Genomic DNA, 21425 nt, shown 5'->3' with positions numbered 1-21425 from the left:
GAAATCAACTACTAGATCTTCGAGGGGCATACTACCAATTCTCTGGACCCCTGGGGCTGTTGTGGGCCCCTGGCGAGGGTTATTCTTTGCACATGTCACACATCGTTGGCATACAGCATGGGTGATAGTGACTAGTCTTGGGATGTAAAAGAATCTTTTTAACACTTCTTTAAGATGAGTTTTTCCCAAGTGTGTATTCTCATGGTAGTCTTGAACTACGGCTGCTGCTAATATTTGTGGCACAACTATTCTGTGATCAGGCAATGTCCACTATCCATTTTCCCCTTGTGTCCCGCCCTCAGAGAGTATCTACTCTCTCTCAGCTTGAGTATATTGTGGCTCTCGGTGACTCAGAGGCTGCGGGGCAAGGACAGGCAGTGTATGCTGGATGTTCTGATAATTAAGGGGTTGAGGAATGAGAGCAGCAGCTAGGTTTTTAGATAGGGATCCCTCCCGTGCCACTCTTTTTGCTTCAGCGTCTGCCCTCCGATTTCCCTGGGCAATGGGGCTGTGGCTGGTCTGGTGTCTCTTACAGTGCATGACAGCTACTTTGGCAGGCTCCCAAACTGCATCTAGTAGCTCCAGAATCTGTGTGCCGTATTTAATGCTTTTGCCTCTCGAGTTAATGAGTTCCTTTTGTTTATATAAGGCTCCATGCGCATGCAGGGTAAGAAAGGCATATTTGGAGTCTGTGTAGATGTTAACCTTGGCTCCGGCTGCAAGTTGCAAGGCTCAGGTGAGGGCAATGAGTTCAGCTTTTTGTGCTGATGTGTTATTTGGGAGGCGCTGTGCCTCTACTGTGGTCTCAGATGTTACTACAGCATATCTTGCTCGTCGATTGCTGCCCTGCATAAAGCTACTCCCATCTGTAAAAAACTCCATATCAGGATTTGCCAATGGCTGGTCTTGAAGGTCTGGCCTGCTGGAATATACTTTTTGCAATGTTTCCAGGCAGTTATGGGCTGGAACCCCTGGCTCTACGGGTAGCAGGGTGGCTGGATTTAGGGTTTTTACAAGTTCCAGCTGGATGGATGGGTTTTCACATAATAGAGTCTGATATTTAACCAGGCGGCTGTTAGTAAGCTAATGTGTTCCTTTGGCTTCTAAGATTGTGACTACTGCATGTGGAACCCGGACAATAATAGGCTGCCCAAGAGTCAATTTTATAGCTTCTACTGTAAGCACGGCTGCAGCCGCTACAGCTTGCAAACATGAAGGCCATCCCTGGGCTACAGTGTCCAGTTGTTTAGATAAATACGCTACAGGTCTTTGCCAGGAACCGAGGTATTGAGTGAGTACTCCTACTGCTATGCTTTGGCGGTTGTGAACATAGAGGTAGAACGGCTTACTGAGGTCTGGGAGTCCGAGACTCGGTGCTTCCATTAGAGCTTGTTTGAGAGCAGTGAAAGCATTTTTCTGTGGGCTTTCCCAGAGCAGGGGATCCCTATCTCCCCCCTTTGTGGCTTTATATAAAGGGCGCGTGAGAACCCCAAAATTGGGGATCCAATTGCGGCAGAATCCAGCTGCCCCAAGGAACTCTCGCAGCTTCCGGCGAGAATTGGGCTCAGGAAGACTACAGATCGCTTCCTTTTTCTCAAGTCTTAATTCACGGCGCCCCTGTGTTATTTTGTAACCTAGGTATTTGACCTGAGGTAGGCAGATTTGGGCCTTTTTCTTAGACACCCGATAGCCCTTCTGCTGTAGATGTTTTAAAAGAGCATGGGTTCCACCAGCACAGTCCTGATAGGTGGAACTTCCGAGAATGAGGTCATCTACATACTGGAGAAGAAAACAGTTATGGCTTTCTGCCTTAAAGGATTTGAGATCACTGGCCAGGGCTTGTCCAAAAATAGTGGGTGCATTTTTAAATCCCTGAGGCAATCGCGTCTATGTCAGCTGCTGCCTTTCACCTGAATTTGGATTTTCCCATGTAAAGGCAAAAATCGGCTGACTCTTTGGTGCTACCCTAATGCAGAAGAAAGCATCCTTAAGATCTAGGCATGAGAAATAGATTGCCGATGCTGGTATTAAGCTGAGCAGAGTATAAGGATTTGAAACTGCAGAATGAAGGGCTACTACTGCCAAATTAACTGCTCGTAAGTCCTGGACTGGGCGGTAATCTCCATCTGGCTTTTTAACTGGGAAGAGAGGGGTGTTCCACGGAGACTGGCACGGCTTTAATATGCCCTCACTCAGCAATTTCTGAATATGTAGCTGGACCCTTTCTTGCGCTTCGCGTGGAACTGGATACTGCCTTATGCTTACTGGACTGGCTGTAGGCTTTATTTCAATAATAACTGGAGGAATGTCATGTGCTATCCCCATCGGGTTCCTCTCTGCCCATACTTCAGGCACATCTTCAAAGGGGAGCTGTGTGGCCATGGATTGGCCAGTCTCACTCAGGCAAAACAGTCTCCATTCCTCCTGCAGAGGAAGGGTCAGCGCTACCTTCGGAGGGTCTTGTGGCCCCAAGATCAGTGTGGATTGCCCTGTGGCACTAAAGGTAATTTGAGCCTGTAGTTTTGACAGCAGGTCTCGACCCAGGAGGGGGACTGGGCACTCCGGAAGATAGAGGAATTCGTGAGTGACTTCCCTTCCCCCAATGTTGCAGGTCCTGGCTTGAAGGAAAGGCCGTTGGGCACTTTTGCCAGTTGCCCCTACGATATTGGCTTGCCTTTTTGATAGAGGCCCAACTGGCTTGGTCATTACAGAATGTTGAGCCCCAGTGTCAACCATCATCTGTATGGTGCGGCCCCCAATTTGAACTCCGACCATAGGCTCCTCGGGGCCAAGGGAATAGGAGCCCGGTCTGTCCTAATAATCTCTATCAGAGTCTTTCATTCCTGCCAGCCCAATGATCTGATTTGCAGGTTTCTTCTCTGAACCTTTACGGTCGCAGCGTTTGGGTCGTGATACCCCACTGGCCTTTCTGGCTAATGCTTTGGCTGCAGAGGCAGCCGGGTCAAGTGGCCAGCTAGGACACTCTCGCTTCCAATGTCCATCCTCCTTGCAGTATGCGCACTGATTTCGCCCTAGACGTGGGCCTTTCCCTCTCCTTGGGGCTGGGGCTTGCCAAGTTACCTTCCTTGTTACAGGAATGGACTTTTCCACTATGGCTGCAGCCAGAAAATCTGCCTTTTTCCTCATCTTCCTAATTTCCTCCCTTTTTGTTTCTTCATCACGGTTGACATAAACCTTAGTAGCTACTTCCATGAGCTGAGAGATATTCATTCCAGCAAACCCATCTAATTTCTGCAGCTTTCTCCGAATGTCAGCCTGTGACTGAGCAACAAATGCTGCATTTACCATTGTTTGGCTCTCAGGAGCATCTGGGTTAAAGGGCGTGTATACACGGAACGCCTCACATAGTCTCTCATAGAATTGAGCAGGACTCTCATTTAGAGCCTGTAGAATTTGACTGGTTTTAGCCATATTCACTGCCTTGCGGCTCCCCGCCTTGAATCCTTCAACTAATGCCCTATGGAATGTCTCTAGTAGCTTGAGCTCGACAGCGCTATTTGGATCCCACAGGGGGTCCTCTTCTGGGAACTGCATGCGGGCATATTGATCACTGTCCAAAGTTCCCTCAGGTGGGTGCTCTCTAAGCCAGGCTAGCGCTCCCTTTGTGACCCGCATTCTCTCCTCAAAGTTCAATAAAGTCATTATAAGTTGTTTACAATCAGCCCACGTGGGTCTGTGGGTCTGTATGATAGACTGGAAAAGGTCTGCCATGGCCTGAGGCTTCTCCGAAAATGGTGGGGTGTGGCTTTTCCAGTTAAAGAGATCTGTTGTTGTAAAGGGCTGATAGATAAATGTCCGGCTTCCTCCCTGAACCTGGCCATCTGCATCGTAAAAGATTGGGGCCCGGGTTTCACGGAGCGGGAACTGGAAAGCAGCCTTTTCCCCTGCTCCCTCTGCCCCCGGGGCTCCCTGTGGTTGGAGCTGTAATCTCTTAGCACCTCCTCCCAGACCGACCCCCGCAGCGCTGCTGCGGCGTTGCCAGAGGCAACTGGCTGTAAAAGCAGCTGGTCTGCATTTTTTCTTGCCGAAGGTGCCAAAGACCGCTGCGGAGACGGTAAAAGCTGCTGTGGGGATGGCGTAGGGCTCTCAGGTGCAGATGGCAATAAAGGCAACTGCGGGGATAGTATAGGTGCCCTCTCTGATGGTGACAAAAGCAGCGGCGGGGATGGTGAGGATATCGCACTTCCCTGTGCGGATGACGACTGTGGGTCACTGCTTAGGGAGACTAGCTCATTTTCATTCCTTAGTACCGCTGGGGCGGGAGTCATCGCATAAGGCGGTGGAAATTCAAATTCATCTGGCCCTTTCAAAACGGGCGGATTAGCACTGGACTTGGGACGCACTTCCTCTGTGCCCTTTGCACGGTGATTGTTTGGTTTGGTCCCTGGGACGGCACTCCTCGGTTTCTGCATTAAGCAAATTCTAGCTTCCTTAGCCATGCACTTCTTTAACCAAGGTGGGTTTTGGCTCACAGCGTTTTCCCAAGCATCAATGTAGGGGAATTGGTCCGGATGCCCTGGATTTTCAGTCACTGCCTCGTGGACTTTACGGATGATCCGGGGATCCAAAGTGCCCTCCTGGGGCCAGCCCATGCCGAAAGTTGGCCATTCTAACTCACAAAGCATCCTAAGCTTTCCTGGCTGAAACCTTATGCCGTACATCTCTCCCTGGAATGCACGGGGGAAGTTTTCTAGCATACATCCTAACGGGGTTTTACTGTGTGTGTTTCCCATTTCCACCCTGTGCCGGCGGTGTACAACAGTCACTCAAGCCTTTCGCTTCGTCCGTCTCCGGCCGCGTCCCTCGCGGGAACTTTCAGGCGCCTCTTAACCTTAGCGGATCGGTATAAGCCCCCGATATGGAAGAGGGTCCCTTTGCAGGGACCCCCCAGACCGCCCTTGATCGTATGAGGTCGCCACGGAACCGCGGATCGGGACTCCGCACTCGCGCCGCAGAAGCAATTTTCCGCGTCTCACTCAGTCGCCACAAGCACACGCACACAACCACCCCCCTTTCCTTTCCTCGGACCTGAAGAGGAGACGGCTTCCTCCTGTATTCTCAGGAGTACTAGGGCCTCCTCTATGAGAGTTGATCAGACTCCCTCCTAATTTCAGAATTAGGCCTTCCCTGCACTATGCCCCCGGGGGTCTTACCAATCCGACGTGTGGAGCTCCTTGCTTCGTTCTCAGGGTCTCTCAAACCTCCCGGTGTCCCCGGCTCCTCCGGAAGGGCTCCAGCGAAAACCACAACCTCTTTCTGGACTCAAATGGGGTGTCCAGGGGCGCCCAGGGCTGGGCTTCGCCCGGGCCCTCCCGGCCTCCCCGGAGACGTCCGGTAGGGGCAAACAACTGTTGCCGCCTCTGACCTTCTCAGCGCCCTCCTGCCTGGCTCGCCAGAAATGTAGTGGAGAAATTTGGATAGGCGCGGTTTCGAAGGCCAGGACACGAGAGAATACTGAGAAGGAAGTTGGTTTATTTCGACCGGCCGGGCTCGGCGGACTCTTGTCCTAATAAAAACCGAGCCCCGAACAGCCTTTTTCAGACCCTTTTATACAGAGGATATAGGATTAGGAAGACTAACAGTGATGGTAAACAGACCTTTGGTTAGGTTCTTCAGATCTTAGTATCAGATAGGTTATTTCTTCCAGGTGAGTTACATATTCTCCACATCCAAGCCAGTTTGGATTAGCATAGCTCCACATTGTCTGGAGGCAGCCCTGAATACACATTCAGTCTCACATCCCTTCTGAACATTCAAAGACTGTAGGGCCTTTATTACTTATTTGGCCATCTTGGAGACTAGGTACTCTTGGAAATAATTTTGATTTTAATGCACAGGCTATATCAATATGGCTAGTGTGCCAGGCATGTACACGCATAAGTAGTTTTCCAGATATTTTTTAAATGACCCCACCAATAACGAACACCAGAGCTATGTAAAAAAGCAAAATATTTAAGAGGCATAATTGCGAGTGTTATATGGCATAGAACTACTTGAGGCCACTTCCAGTTCTGTGACCTTGGGCAACTTCCTAAATCCTTTGAGTCTCCATTTCTACATCTATAAATTATGATAATAATATACACCTTACTAATCTCATAGAATTGAAGGTCAAAAGATAGAAAGCTTTGTTTAAAATGTAAAATTTCATGAAGATAATAGTTATTGCTTCTAAGATTACCACACCTCACTTCAAATATAATAATCATTGTGCCAAAGACGGTTTGGAGTCTGAACAGTTACACTTTAGGTAAAGCAGCTCACCATGAATTCCAACAAATGTATGAAGTGGCTCACAATAAAAATATAAATTTGTTAGAACAAAACACACAGATTTGTAACAGAATAAAAGATCATTAAAATGAGGCAGGAAGGTGTTGGAATGGAAATTGTAAAGTCTCCTAGAGAGTTTCTGGCTAAAGGAAGCTGCAGAACACCATTAATTTCAGAACTTCAGTTCTGACCTTTCTGTAACTGAAGGGGAAAGGAAGTTGTTCAAATGGCGTTGCCTAGAAAAAGAAAATGGAACCTGAGAAAGGCAAAGTACCCCTAGCCCTGAAACCTGAGAACAGATTGCATCACAGCATTTTCTTTGTCATTGAGTGAGTTTTGTTCTTGGGTCACTGGAACTTGAGAAGAAGAGGGGGAAATGAGTACTGAAATGATTCCTTTTTCTCCTTACCTGGGCCTCCCTCTCCCTATCTACCTTTAGATTTTAGGGGAGAGTACAAAAGAGAGGTAAGGAAAGGAGAAAAGGGAAAAAACGGAAGGAAAGCAGAGGATTTCAGTGGGGCACTTTGGGCTTTTAATATCTACAGGGTGATAGGAAATTGTACCAAAGGAAAAAAAAAAAAAGAAGCAGAAAGAGAATTATAAAGAACTTGAGATTGTGAAAATTTGCATTGGAGTAATTCTAACCTTATCAGTAGAAAAAGTTTCAGTATCAACAGAGTAATATAGTTTTCCAGAAGTACAATAAAAATCTCTATATTTACAATTATGATCATCATATTAACATGAGGATTTATATATTACTCTTCCTTAATTCTGCCAAGATTTGATTCTTGCTTTAGAAGTCTTATTATCTACAGATCTTTCTCATGAAAAACTCTTCAAATCCTTAATATTATTTATTACCTTGAGCTATCAAAAAAAGAGGAAATTATGGTTTATGTACCCTTGTCAAGGTCAGGAAACTATATAGTACATTTTAGGATAATTTTTATCCTTAGAATTCACCATTCTCTGTCAATGCTAGATCAATAAGCTGTAACTCTCTACTGTATCTTGCAGCATGATTTTTCTTCAAATTTCATTTCTTGGCCAAGTTGCATTCTTCAAATTTCTCTTCATGACCAAATTTACAAAACCAAATTTGAATGTCATGGACTATGAAGATGAACTCCATCTCCTTCCAATTCTCTTGCTTCAACAGGGGGAAAATGGGGTCTGCCTCAGTGGTATTATTTGGTTTTTCTGTTTCAGTGTGACATCCCCAGGAACAGAAGTGCCAGAGACTGAAAAGGCTACAGTGGTATCTGGCTCTCCCAGTGAGACACCTGAGGAAATTAGTACCCCTCCTGAGGAGGAGCGGCTGTACCTCCAGACCCCAACATCCAGTGAGCGGGGAGACTCTCCCATCGTACAAGAACCTGAAGAGCCCCCAGTGCATGGAGAGGAGAGCTCTCCCCGGAGAACCAGCCTCGTGATCATGGAGTCAGCTGATGACCAGCCTCAGACCTTCGGAAGACTCGATGACAGTGCAGCGTTCGAAAAGGTAAGAATCTCCTTCTCCATTTCCTTACCACCTATAACAAACACTGCAGGCCTTCTTCAAGTTTCCATTTTTCTGCTGGCTCATTATATCACTTCAGAACGCTTTGCCAAATTAGTTTCCAACCAAAGTCATGTGAAACTTTCAATCCCTCTGAGAACCAGGAAATCTAGAATCAATGGTGACCATAAGCCTTCATTTTAAAATTGGAAGACGATTTTGCTGGGATAAATGAACACTGTGCTGAGACAGTATATCCGATGCAGCTTTTCAAGGTGTTGAAGCGCTCCACAGGCGTGAAGAGTAGTGCTGGGCCTTAAGGGACTCTCGGGTAGTTCTGTCCACCACAGGAAGGGGCAGGCAGCGGCCCTCCGTGTCCATCAGTGTGTGTGTTGTCAGAGGATGAGCATACAAGCTGGTAATGCCAAGTGAGGTGTATCTCCCAAAACAACTTTTTCTCATTAGAGGATGGCTAATTTCCAAATTAGATTTCCTTAGATTTTGTTTAAGTGACTTAAAAGAACAGTGCACCTAAACTTAGTGCTGTTTTTAAATGTCACACTGCCTAGTAGTTTGGTTGTGAAAAGGGCTAGTACCATCTCAAGACATTTATTTAAGCCATTCATTCTCAAAATATGGTATATATAGTAGATAGTCCCCAGAATTACTGGGGCACTTGATCCCTTGTCACACCCCCTGAACCCAATGAATCCCTGGAGGGAGAAGGAGGACAATAAGAATCTGCATTTTAAATGAACTTCCCAAATGACTTTTTACATGGTAAAGCATGGTAATCTGTTAATTTAATTTAACTTTTTATTCATTACATAGGTGATATCTGCTGCCAGAATTTATATAAAATTATAAGTAAAATTAGGAAAGGTCTAGGAAGATGAGAACTGTGCCCTTCTTTTGGTAGTTATATTAAATAGGGAGTCCATTCCATGCATAAATTTTCATTCCAAAGTTGCCTTTGCATAGAATTATTCATCTCACAAGTTCGTGGCTTAAACATTAGTAAAAATGTTCCATAGATGTTGACTTAAATGTTACGAATTCATCCTAAGAATCCATAAACAAAGTGAAGTGTAGACTTGACACAATTACATGAATAATTCATGTATTTATTCCATGAATATAAATATTTTTGATAATTCATTCTACATTTCAAATATTTTATACGGGCCTGCTCCACTTATTCTTTACAAATATCCAATTATTTCTCTTAAGATAATTGGATATTCATAAAGAAAAAGCGGAACAGGCCTGTAAAAACTACTTTGACTCTTTTGACTTCTCTTGACCCTAACTTGAGCATCTGATTTTAAGCACTTTTCTTCTGACCATATTTCTAGGCAGCAGATTCCTGATTGTCTTTAAAGTATAATTTGGTTTAGAATTTACATTTTTCCATTTAGCAGAGAAGAATATATAAATTTAACTTGGGTATTTTTAAATACATTGGACAAATTTTAATGTTGTTGCTGTTTTTTGAAATAACAGTCTACCAGGAAAGAGAGTGTGATTAAATATATGGCTCCTGAGAAATAGTTCTATTCTAAAATTATGGGCTTAGCCCCTTCTCTAGGTTTGTGCCAGACCCATAAAATCTGATTTGTCTCTAGTCTGCATCTCAACTTCTCTGCTGAATAAGTCTAATATTATTTATATCCTGCCTTTTTGGATGTCAGGAACATGCACTTTTGGCTAGATAATAAGTATGGGAAATTTTGACATCCTGTAGAAAGTTCTGCTACAAAAATAAGACGTTGTTTCACCTTTGGGTCAATAATTCCACATCTATCCAGGGGTGTCAGTGACTAATAAGTGTTTATGTGCTGGTTTAGATCTGTGTTTGTATACAGTTATTTATTAAGCATTTAAGTCCAAGGAAAGTAACATGGAGAAGCTGATTATTTCTTCCAAAAGATTTTGGCAAATGGGTGTTCAGACAACTCTCAGGAGCAGTAACTTGATACCAGAATTTTTTTCATTCATTGACCAAAAAACTATATTCTTGCTGAAGTTTGAGACCAGCACACGTTGTTAATATTTTAACTTGTTTGCACCACTGTTGACCTTTTCAACAAAGGCTCCATGAATGAAAATTTCAGAACACAGTGTGAGCTAAAACAGACAGCGGTAGTGAAGACATTCCTTAGCATGTCAAATCAAACAATGCTTCCATGCTTCCACCAGGAGCTAACAGAGGAATTAGGTGAGCTGGAGGCCAGCTCAGATGAGGAGACGATGGTAACTACCAGGGTTGTCCACCGACGAGTGATAATTCAGGTACCAGCTATTAAATTACTGCACGTCTTGGACTGATCTGTCCCAATAGCCCTTAAAGAGAGATTGGCCTGGAGCAGTATGGGGTTGGCATGCTCCTTGGTAGTGCATGACAATTGGAAAGCAGATCCCTTAACTCTCCTAAGTTTTGTTTATATAGAAATGCAGTGATAAAGACATTTGTGGCCTACGTCCTGGAGATACTGAACAAGATTTGGCTTCTTCAATTCTGCCCATCTCACCTCTCCTCTGCTTTCATTTGTTTGTTTATTTTAATTTTTACCTAACTTTTGGTCAGATTTTCCTAAGCATGTTGCTGCTCACCTTTTTCGTTCTTTTAAACAAACCACTTACCAGGATGTTGTATCTCAGCAGAGCTTCTCATCATCTCCTTTAATTGTCTAACATTCCTCACATACAAGCACTCTGGAGTTAGTTCCTCAGACTTGGCCCCAAATGCTGAAGTGATCTTTTCCTCCCATCTGTTTAGGGAGATGACATGCCTGACATACCACCAGAGACAGTCACAGAAGAAGAATATATTGATGAGCATGGACACACCGTGGTGAAGAAGGTATTGTCTACTCTCTCTTAACTGGGTTGATCGTAAACCTCCTGTTTAAAATTTATCAATACCTTGGTATAGAACTCAAAAATAAGATACATGAATGAAATATATTTCAGATTACTAGAAAAATCATTAGGCGGTATTTAGCCTCTGATGGCACAGAAAAAGAAGAGATTACAATGCAGGGAATGCCACAGGACCCTGTCGACATTGAGGAAGGGGATGGCTATTCCAAAGTCATAAAGCGCGTTGTACTGAAGAGTGACACTGAACAGTCTGAGGTGAGACTTCACTTTGCCCAAAATTCATTTTATGGAGAGATGTAAAATGGAGCTTGTAAAAGGTGGACAAGATTGTTTATTCATATTGGTCCTATATCTCCCCTCTAAATGGCTGTCGTTTTTGTTTTTTTTTTAATTGTTAAAGCAGTTGTAGATTTACAGTTGTAGATTTAAATCTACAGTTGTAGACTTAATCATCCAGAAAGTTCCCAGTTACCACCCCTCCCACACATAGTTTTCCCTATTATTACCACTTTGTATTAGTGTGGTATCTTTGTTACAATTGATGAAACAATATTATTACAATTATAATACTAACTGTAGTCCATAATAGACATTAGGTGTTACTCTTTGTGTTGTAGTTCTGTGGGGTTTTTTTCAATTTTTATTTTGATCCTAGTAACCTATATACTACCTAAAATTTCCCATTTTTCCCACTCTCAAATATACAATTCAGTGGTATTAATTACATTCACAATGCTGTGCCACCATCCATTAACAAACTTTTCCATCACTCCAGGCAGAAACTCCATACCAATTAAGCATTGGACTTTAGTCGCACATTCATTTTCTTTATGATTTTGTGTCAATTTTGAAATAGCCATCAGGGAGATTAGTAGCCATTTTGTTCATTGCCTTTGTGTAGTCCTTTTATTTCCATTTTCTATTTATTTCACAGTTCATCACAGCAAAAACCCAACTGAAAATTATAAAGGATAAAATCCCATTTATTGGGCAAGCCATATGTTACAAAGAAAACCTGTACAAAAGTGTTAGAGTGTGTGATAAGCACACTAGACTTCTGTGGTCACTTTAGAAAAAAATAATACTCAAACTTGTGCATTTCAGAGTCACTAAAATCAGGATCCAGAATCTCCTGGATTTATACTTTATTTCTTTCTTTTTCACTTCACTCTTTTGGGATTATATTTACTCTCTTCAACATACAATTTGTGACATTCTCACAGTTTTATCTTCCATTCACTCCTCAAAACCTCATTATTATGGACACAAGATTCTCTGCAAATCTACTTCTTGAATTTCTCACAGCTGTCAGAGTTCCTCCTTTGGGGGTTAATTGTGTCTTCATAATGTCAAACAAATTATCTAAATGTGGGAAAAGACGGCTGATCCACAGACTACGTGACATCACTCTAAGTAGACAGTATCTCATTCACGAATCTTACTGATGTCACCCAAGTGCTTAAATTAAATGGTTAATTTTGGTGCTGTGTAGATATACTCATTAAATTGGCATTACCAATGGATTATAGATTATTATTTTTCTAACTCTATCTCTCTTTTCCAAAATACTATTTTCCAACAGGCTAGTATATAACATAGTTGTTTGTACGTGTTTTTTATCATCAAAAAATTCATTCCTGTTAAATCTGGTAGCCAGTCATTATACATTACATGTCCATGTTGTTCATTCATTAGGTAACTTTGTCTGAGCCCAGGATTTTGTCCAGTACCTCACAATTTCAGGCTGAACCAGTGGAAGGCCGTAGAGTCAGCAAAGTTGTTAAAACAACCATGGTCCATGGAGAGAGGATGGAGAAACATCTGGGGGATTCTAGTTTAGCCACTGATCTTCCTTCAGCCAAAGATGACTTTGAAGAGGTATAGAAGCATCATCATTTTGTCTTTTTGTGTACATCATGTTTGCTTTATGTTTGAAAAGAAAATTGTTTAACCTTACATCATCCCATGCATGAATTCATGGAAGGGTATAGAATATTTTGAGATAAAAGAATTCCTCTTTGAATAACATGCACAATGAAGTAGTGTTTCCTCATTGTCATCTCAAAAGCTTTTAAAAATCCAGATGACCAGAATTTGCTCTTGCTGATTCAGAATAAAAATCTCTGGGATTGGGGTATTTTTTTTTTTTTTAAGTCCCAGAAGTGACTTGCATTCCCAGTTAATAAGGGAAAGAAATAAAAGATGTTGCAAATTATCTTTCCTAACTATTATTCTCAAATATTGCCAATTATAAGCAGTAAAGGCAATGCATGTATACTCATATCCCTATACATTTAAAATGATTCCTTAAATTCTGGTTTCCAACAATTAGTAAATGGGCCCACAGTGGCAAGATCCAGTTTCCAAAACCCAAACTCTGAAAACCAAAGCAAGTTTTATAAGTTAGTAGCAAGCTACACTGTCAGTAAAACCTGACTTGAACCGACAGGGAAAATTTTGCATTTTTGGTCTTTTTATCTTTTTAACTGTAAATTAAAGTGAATATTTATGTTTTGCTGACAATATAGTAATAGGTTAGCAATATACAGTATCATATTACCTTTCTAAATAAAAAAAATCAAATTCTGAAACATATCTGGCACTATGAGTTTCAGCAAAGGAATCATGGGCATGTAGTAACATCAACAAAACATTTTTTACTATTGAGACATTTTGAAGTTAAGCACTATATGTGTGTCCTTTTGCATGCTCACAATATCTATTGAGATTATATATGAATACATTGGATATTTAAAAACATATACTGTTTAAAAACTTATAGTTCTTCCCATTTTGACAACTAGACTATCAAAAAATGAATTATCTGAGTTACGGATTCATATATATATGTAGACATATATATATATATATATATTTGCCTCTGGTTATTTTATTTACCTTTATAGTTTCTGCTGTAGAAAGGAATGGTGTGAGGCAAGGAAGAAATTGAAAGTCAATCAGTATGTATACTATTCAGCAGCTTTTGCTACAAGTGTGAGATTTAAGGGACTTGTGAAATGAAACTCTATAGTTTGCTCTGCTGCTGTCTCAGTCTTGGGGGCTGCACAATGAAGTATCACAAATCGGGTGTCTTCAAACAACAGAAATTGATCGCCTCACTGTTCTGGAGGTGAGAAGCCCAAAATCAAGGAGTCAGCAGGCCCACGATTCCTCTGGCGTTTGTAGGGTTCTGGCAGGGGCTTGCCAGCAATCCGAGGCATTCTTTGGCTTGGGGCATGGATCAGTCTCTGCCTCTGTCACATGGACAACTTGTCACTCTGTCTGTCTCTGCCTCTCTATGTCCAATTTTCTTTTCTTATAAGGAGACCCTAACGCAGTCATATTGCGTTAGGGACCCCCATAACCTGGTTTGACCTCATCTTAACTAATAACATCTTTAAAACTCCTATTTCCAAATAAGATCATGTTCACAGGATCAGGTATTAGGACTTGAACATATCATTTTGGGGGACACAATTCCATCCATAACAGCTCCTGAGAGTTAATTTTATTTATCCTTTCAGGTATATAATTTTATATTGAATATTGACTAAGCAAAGCAACAGATTTTATTAAAGTCCATGATGTATTATGGGGTTTTATCTTGTCTTCTTTTCTTTTTTCTTCTTACTTCAGGCTTTGAGTTATACAGGCAGCCACATGAAAGTCCACTTACCCAGTTTAGTGGAGAATGAAATCCTGAAAGAGGATGGATCAATAATTAAAAGGTTTGGGTTAGCATGGGGTGAAGTTTTTGCCAGCTAACCATTAAAAAGCTTTGCAGTTTTGAGAAAAGAAAAGCAGAGCTGCCCCTAAATATACTAGAAAAGCCTTCGGGAATTGCTGACTCTCCCTGTGTTTTTAGACTTGAGTCAAGTGGAATAGTTTGTCAATGTGTCACGCTTGGAATTTCTGTTTATTTTTTAACATTTTATTTTGGAATAATTTCAAACCTCCAGGACAGTTGCAAAAATAGCACAAAATCCATGGAGTGTCTTCTTGATGCTTTAAAAGTAATATTAAGGCATGGTGATGGCGATACGATTATTTACACAAACGGACTCCCTGAATTAACAAACAATTTATTTAGTTGTAGCCAGCCATCTTAGACATTCCATTATGTCGATAGACTTGGAAAGCATAGAAAGAGGATATATGTTGTTCACAAATTAATCTTGGGACCAGCTCTACCTTCAATCTCAGTAAACCATTACTTACGTGCTTTTCTTAACAAGGTGTTTCCTGATTCTGCATGTGAGTGGTGAGTAACGTGAGCATGACTGTGATACCCATGAATCTAAACGTGGCTAGCATTGCTGAACCCAGGGCCTTTAATAAGTTAAGTGCCACGAACACAGTGAGCAGTACATTTTATGCATCTAAAAATGGCTGGCTGTGAGTCTCTCTGGCCTCCCCTTGTTTCCATCGCTGATTTGATGTATAACCTTCTGCACCATTTCCTTGGTCTGCTCTCATTTCTGTCTGGTCTTCTAGCAGCACTGTAAGTATGGAAAATAATAGTCTTCTTTTATTCTCAGTGAAAAGGCACAGTGGAAATCCAAGTTACTATTGTGCTTCTTACTTCATTGAAAAGAAGAGAACAATTGTCATTTATAGTACTAGTACTCTACAAAGCTATTTTAAGCCTCTAGAAGATAATAATTAGCAAAATTAAAGGTTCTGTCACAATTCCGCCCTCCCATCAAATGTGAAATGCATGAGCAGCCAGGAATTTAAAAGAGTGTAATTGCTCTCTTAGAACTTAAAAATGCAACATGAATTGCAGATAAAGTGCTTTTTATACTTTGAACTTTTAAGTCTTTTATCCATTTATTCAGAGTAATCCAGATAAACCTTAGATGCCCTAGCATCACAGGATCTTCAAATTGGAATAGATTTAGAGACCAAAGTTCTCCTGTACGGTTGGAGAAATTGAAACTAGGGGTGCAAACAGCTCAATCCAGTCCCCATAGCTAGTTAGTGGCAGAACCCAATTTGCAGTGTAAAATATTTTATCTTATACATTGCTCAAGACATTTTGTCATACCTCCTGCTCTCCTGCCCCTGCCACATATACATGGAAAGGCACTCTTTTGCTTGAGTCATATAAATAGGCATATTCATAGCTCACTCATCTGCATATGCCTGCACAAAATAGCAGGAAATAGCCTTTGATAGAGGCTGATACCCCAACATCAGTGCCGTAAGGACCTCTACTAGCTCTTGGCAGAAATAGTCAAGGATTTGCCTTTTTTTTGAGGGAAAAAAAAATTGATGCTGAATGATTAGAAGAACATAATCTAATTTTGGCCATTAGAATAAAATCTGATCTTTTTTGTCAAAAGGGATTTACTTTCAGATACAAAATAATTCACATTGTATCACAGTGAGGGGTCTCCCCTTAAGAGAACATGAGAGAAGAAGGAAGAAGGCGACAAAAATATCCAAACAAAAGCTGAAACTATTTTGGCTGATGTCTTTTTTTTTTTCTTTTTTTTTAAAGTCAGGATTATCTTAACATAGAGGTGTTGGAAGGTAAAATAATGATAGGCACAGTTCACAGGCAGAACTTCCAGCTTCTGAATCATAAGAGTCCCAAAGGAAAATGTTGGCTAAAGCTATGGAAACTGATCATTTCCTACAGTGATTTTAAGTGAAGATGCATGGCATAGTGGCTACAGACTCAAGCTCAGGAATCTCATCCCATGGAAAAGTTCTCATAGAACATAATTTGGGAAGTTTAGGTTGAGATGTGATTCTGAGGATTGAGCTGGTGGCTAAGGTGTTTTAAATAAATTGAAATAAACTTATTTTTCTTAGGTTGGCAGAAAGTGCTTATGGAATCACTCTTTCAGGATAAACCAAGCTCTTTTAAAACAGTGCAACCTAACGAAACAGGGGTGATTGTGTGCTTACTTTTGAGAGACTCATTAAAGAACGGTTTCATTTCATTGAAATATTTTGTAACAATTTTCCTTGCTCCAAAACACACTTTTAAAAATTCCATGAATCATTTCAGATGGGGTAGATCTGTTTAAACAAAATACATGAAAAGGTGACTTTATTATTCTTATACCTTGGTGTAGAAGGTATGGAAAAATCTTGAGGCAGTACAGTAAGCCTTGAGATTACTTCAGTGGATGAGCAATACCAATACAATGGTTTCTCCCACACCTAGCAGTGAGGAAAACATAATTCTCTCTTGTCTGCTTTACTCCAGGACAACAATGAATAAAGCTAGTACACAGAAGAGGGCTGTGGTGAAGGACCAGCATGGAAAACACATTCACTTGGAGCATCTAGAGGATGTCCCAGAAGCACTAGACCAGGACGACCTCCAGCATGACCTCCAGCAACTCCTTCGGCACTTCTGCAAGGAGGACTCAAAGCAAGAGGCCAAATGAGGGGCTGCCCGATTCTCACCCAAGAAACCACTCATTCACTCAAAATGCCACTTCCCATTTCATTAGAGAAGTGACCACTACTGGCCTAGTTAATGGAATACCCTGGCATTTCCACTTTTAGCAAATACACTGCATTTTGTTTTCGTTTCCTCCCATCCTCTTTAACTGTAAGCTAATTTGTGACCAAAGATAGCATCCTTCATTCTGGATGCTGTATCCAATGCTCATGTTTGTGCTAACCTGGGAACTGGCCACCTCCATTGTTCTTTGCTTCGGTACAAGCTCCATGAAAATCCATTGATGAGAAGAACTTCACCTGCAGACCTCTTCGAGTGAGGATATATATGAATCCCCCAAAGGGTTATCCAGTGTACAATGTATATAGCTGAAATGCTCAGATGAAAAACATTAAAATTAAAACCACTGCCTATCATAACCACACTGGGCACCATGGAATAAAGGCCTCTAGAAATTGCTGAACAATGGTTAATTAAGATATTGCTAACACAATCGAATGATAATACAGTTCTACTGCAAAAGAAGCACTTCAGACTTACCATGTCCTTAGAACTTCCAGAGCTGCCATTGCTCCCAGTTAAAGATGGGTCAGTAACCTTAAAGAACTATCCTTGCTACGAAGTTACTGCTGGTGCTGGCCAGCTATGACCTATGACTCTCCAACAGCCACTCTGAGGCGGGGGAGGCAGGGAGCAGAAGGCCAACAGGATGGAACCATGAGGGATGCAGTTGCTAGCAGCTACATCCCGTGGCGTCCTAGCATCTTCAGGTCTTTTCAATTTGGACATGTGGCAGGGTATTTTAAAAAGCTATAACTACTGTAGTTTTCCAGTTTTCATTGCTGCTTTAGCAAACCACGCTGTCTTACTGGTGGTACTGTCTTCTGGCCACTGCACTGTAGATAATTCATTGGAAACAAGATTTACCCACAACTCAAAAGGTTAAACTCCCTCACCATGTCGGAGTGGTTTCTTTCTTCCTTTTCCTTTTTTTTTTTTTTTCTCTTTCCAGGTTTAATATTGCCTAATACGTGCATGCAACATTTAAAAATCAAAACTACAGTCAAAACCCGTCTTCTGATCACATGAATGGTTTTCATTCTTTCTACCCTGAGTGAGCACTTTTTACTTTATAGCTAGGGCTGTTTGTTGGCTTGCAGGTGAGGTTGACAAATCCTTACAAATTTGGTTTGGGTTAAAAAATTTGGTTTATTTATTTGGAATCCAAACTCCCTTGGAAATCCTTAAGTGCATTTGTGCACTTTTCTGTCTGTTTGTTTCAAAGAAGGAAATGTAACAATCTGAGTGAATTCCGTGTCCTATTCCTCATTCTTCTAGTGGTTGAAGCTGTGTAGCATTTTAACATATATATATATATTCACAAATATATTCATATAAACAGTATACGTTTTGAATCAGTTATTTGTTAAAGAAAAGTATATTCAATGAAGATGAAATTTTAAAAAAATAGAGTCTATCCTCCAGGGATTAAAATTTTTCCAATCTATCTGGTCTTTTCCGGTTGTGCAAAAATGACTCAGTGCTCTGAATGTCAAAAACAAAGGCAACAAACAATAGCACTTCATCATTTAAAGTAACATTGCAAAGAGAGAAAATTTCCTGGGAGGAAGGTTTCCCATAAGCCAAACCTCCTAAGCCTCTAATGCTAGCACTTTTTGGCAGTTGGACAGGAAATAACGCATTCTTTGGCAGCCAAAATGAAAGAGGCCTATGGTGAAACTTTTTGAGACATGCCGTGGCCTTGTCAAAACTTTCACTGGAGCTCAAGAAAAGCATTTCTGTTGTGTTATTTGCAGTGCAGATGATGTCTGTGTAACAACATAATGGTTACTCACCTTTTTTTTCTTTTTTTAAATTTTGGCTGTGTTATCAAAAAACTTGAATCCTGTGAGAAGAAGTGAATTTTCAGTTGATGAATCAGCATCTTGTTCCCATGGTGATAACACTAATTGAATATATCTATGAGGGCATGTATTAGTTAATGGAAAAAAATACAACACTAACAATACATAGCTGCAATGTGTACAATGGCTGATTTAATTAAATAAAATGTACAAGTGTTAAATGTGGCAACAGTGATTTGTTCTTCTTTATCATTAGTTTGTATGATTTCAGGAGTTCCAGTTATCTTTCATGGCTCGAGAATTAGAAATTAAATGGATATGTTAATGTAAATAAAGATGGGGAGGGAATATGCAAAACTGAAACCAGTTTTTTGGGAGGGTTTGTTTGCTTTTTGGAAATAGCCCTATAGTGCTGCTATAATACTTATAATATTATAATACCTATCCATAAAAACACAAGAAAAAGACACAGTTTAGAAACTGACTGGGTTTTTGAATCTTACCAAGCATGAGAAAAGGAGTTCCCTTGGTCTGGTTAATCTGCCTGGGTGATTTACAGGAGCTTCAGAAATAAAAATACCAATTAGGCTTGAAACTTTTCAAAGAAAACAGAGTCAGAGTTAAACAACGAAGTCATTTCAAAGTAGCAGTGTCTATGCAACCATCCCTCTTCTCCTTTGCTTAATGTACTATGCTTTCTATTTACAGGAACTTTGGGGCTCCTTGCCTTGGGTTTGATTAATGAGGTCAAAGCATCAGAGAATAGTAAATGCCTTCTTGTGTTTAATAAATTGGTGCACAGACCCAATTTTGTTTAATGTCCTTCAATGACTAATATGCCGTTTGCCCCTTTACAGAAATGTGTTTTAAATGGGAGGAACACCCCCCACCCCCACTGAGGGATGGTTATGGGCATCTTGTGAATGACATGCATTTGGCATAAAGAGGTGAAAAGCACATAGAAGTACACTGAAAAAGAATTGAATTGAATTTGAAATTAGGTTGCTTCTGGGGTCATTCAAATTATATCAACATGGAGGGTCTGTGTGTAGGCAAGTAGACAAATACATGAATAAACAGATAAAGAGAAAAGAGACATATTTATGGGAACCACAATCACTACAAGGTTTTCTTGAATAATGGGATAAAAATTTTGTGCTTGCTTTCATTCTATAAAGAAAAATAAATTGTTTGAAAGTCTTTGGCTTTAGTGCCACCCTCTGCTTAAACACTACCCATTCCTTCCTTCAGTTAAGGTTTGATTTCTCTTTCCGATCTCATTGAGGCTGGAATTACAATCTTAGAATGAATCATTCAAGTCAATATGTACTATGACTTAATTTCACTGTAATAATAGACAATTTAAGAAATATATTGTAAATATCTTAAGAAAAACTTCATTCTCAACCAATGCTCACAAACTAAAATTTACTATTTATTTGGATTCAGACTTTCTGGGAAAGACAAAAGTACTGTCTTGCTTTTAATTAGCTTCATGATATAGAGTAAATGACATACGTGAATATTCTTTGAGTAGAGCTATTAGATATGACAGGCAGAGACATTGGCAGTGGTAGTTGTAGTCATCCATAGATAATATTGGAAGCGTTCGATTGATAAGCCCTCAAAATATTTCAGTGAGCAATATGACAAAATGGCTAAATCTAGGTGTAAGACTTGGATTGGAAGCCTATCCGTATCAATATTTATTGTGTGACTTTAATCCCCTTATCAGTACGACAGGAAATAATAATGCCTGCAGATCCATCTCACTATATGAGACACAAGGAAGGCAGCAAGTTTAGCCTGTCATCCTTTTAATCTAGAAGGTCCATGGTGGCCTGTGTGTCTTCAGAGTCCATTAGGTATGGACACATCAATGAAATTCTCCACCTCTTTGGGAAGGAGCAAGTCTGGGATGTGTGTTGAAGGCCCTAACTTCTCCCTCGAGGTTAGAAAATCTAATCAACTGCTTCCTGTTGGGGAACCACAAGGCATTCTTGTCTTTTAAACCCTTTGATTCACTTCCATTCCGAGAGTAGAGTCTTCAAGTTTCCTTTCTTTATCTCAACAGTAACTCAGGTTTGGTTTTCTTTCGTTTTTTCAAAATTCCCACACTTACTCTATTTTGGGATTTTCTTCTCTTTTTCTTGTCTACAGAATTGGATAAAGCCACCCAAATTCTTCTACTGAACGGCTATATTCCAATAGCACAGGTCTAGCCCAACTGCAGAGATGTGCACAACCCTGCGCTTGACTGGGGGTGGATGTGAGCACAACAGTTGTCTTGGTAGATTTGTAGAAGCCACTGAACCATGATGCCAACATGAAATACACATTATGCCAGTTTTTTATGGGTCTCGTTCAGAACTTATATCATCCTTTAGGCCATGATATATTGCACTGACTTCAGTATAGCACCAGTTAACAGCAACCTGCAGATGATTTGGGCCTTGTCTGA

General features: G+C 40.8%; 1 protein-coding gene across 16 annotated transcripts in view; it reads left to right on the top strand.

The window, feature by feature from the left end:
• The window catches only part of ANK2 (ankyrin 2), a 624289-nt gene extending 605100 nt beyond the window's left edge, over nt 1-19189 (top strand). For 15 of the 16 annotated variants that reach the window (XM_058293829.1, XM_058293865.2, XM_058293838.2 and 12 more), the window contains 7 exons: nt 7507-7798; nt 9995-10087; nt 10575-10658; nt 10769-10933; nt 12374-12556; nt 14315-14406; nt 16899-19189. In XM_058293829.1, coding sequence (XP_058149812.1) covers nt 7507-7798; nt 9995-10087; nt 10575-10658; nt 10769-10933; nt 12374-12556; nt 14315-14406; nt 16899-17082 — 1093 coding nt within the window. In that variant the 3' untranslated portion in view covers nt 17083-19189. The remainder of the gene's footprint in view (nt 1-7506; nt 7799-9994; nt 10088-10574; nt 10659-10768; nt 10934-12373; nt 12557-14314; nt 14407-16898) is intronic. The other variant, XM_058293847.2, reaches the window with a different exon arrangement.
• The last annotated feature ends 2236 nt before the right edge of the window (nt 19190-21425 follow it).

Source organism: Dasypus novemcinctus, chromosome 1 (assembly GCF_030445035.2).
Source record: "Dasypus novemcinctus isolate mDasNov1 chromosome 1, mDasNov1.1.hap2, whole genome shotgun sequence".
NCBI lineage: Eukaryota > Metazoa > Chordata > Mammalia > Cingulata > Dasypodidae > Dasypus > Dasypus novemcinctus.
Note: the sequence above shows the minus strand (reverse complement) of the source record. Positions and strands in the feature narration are given on the sequence as shown.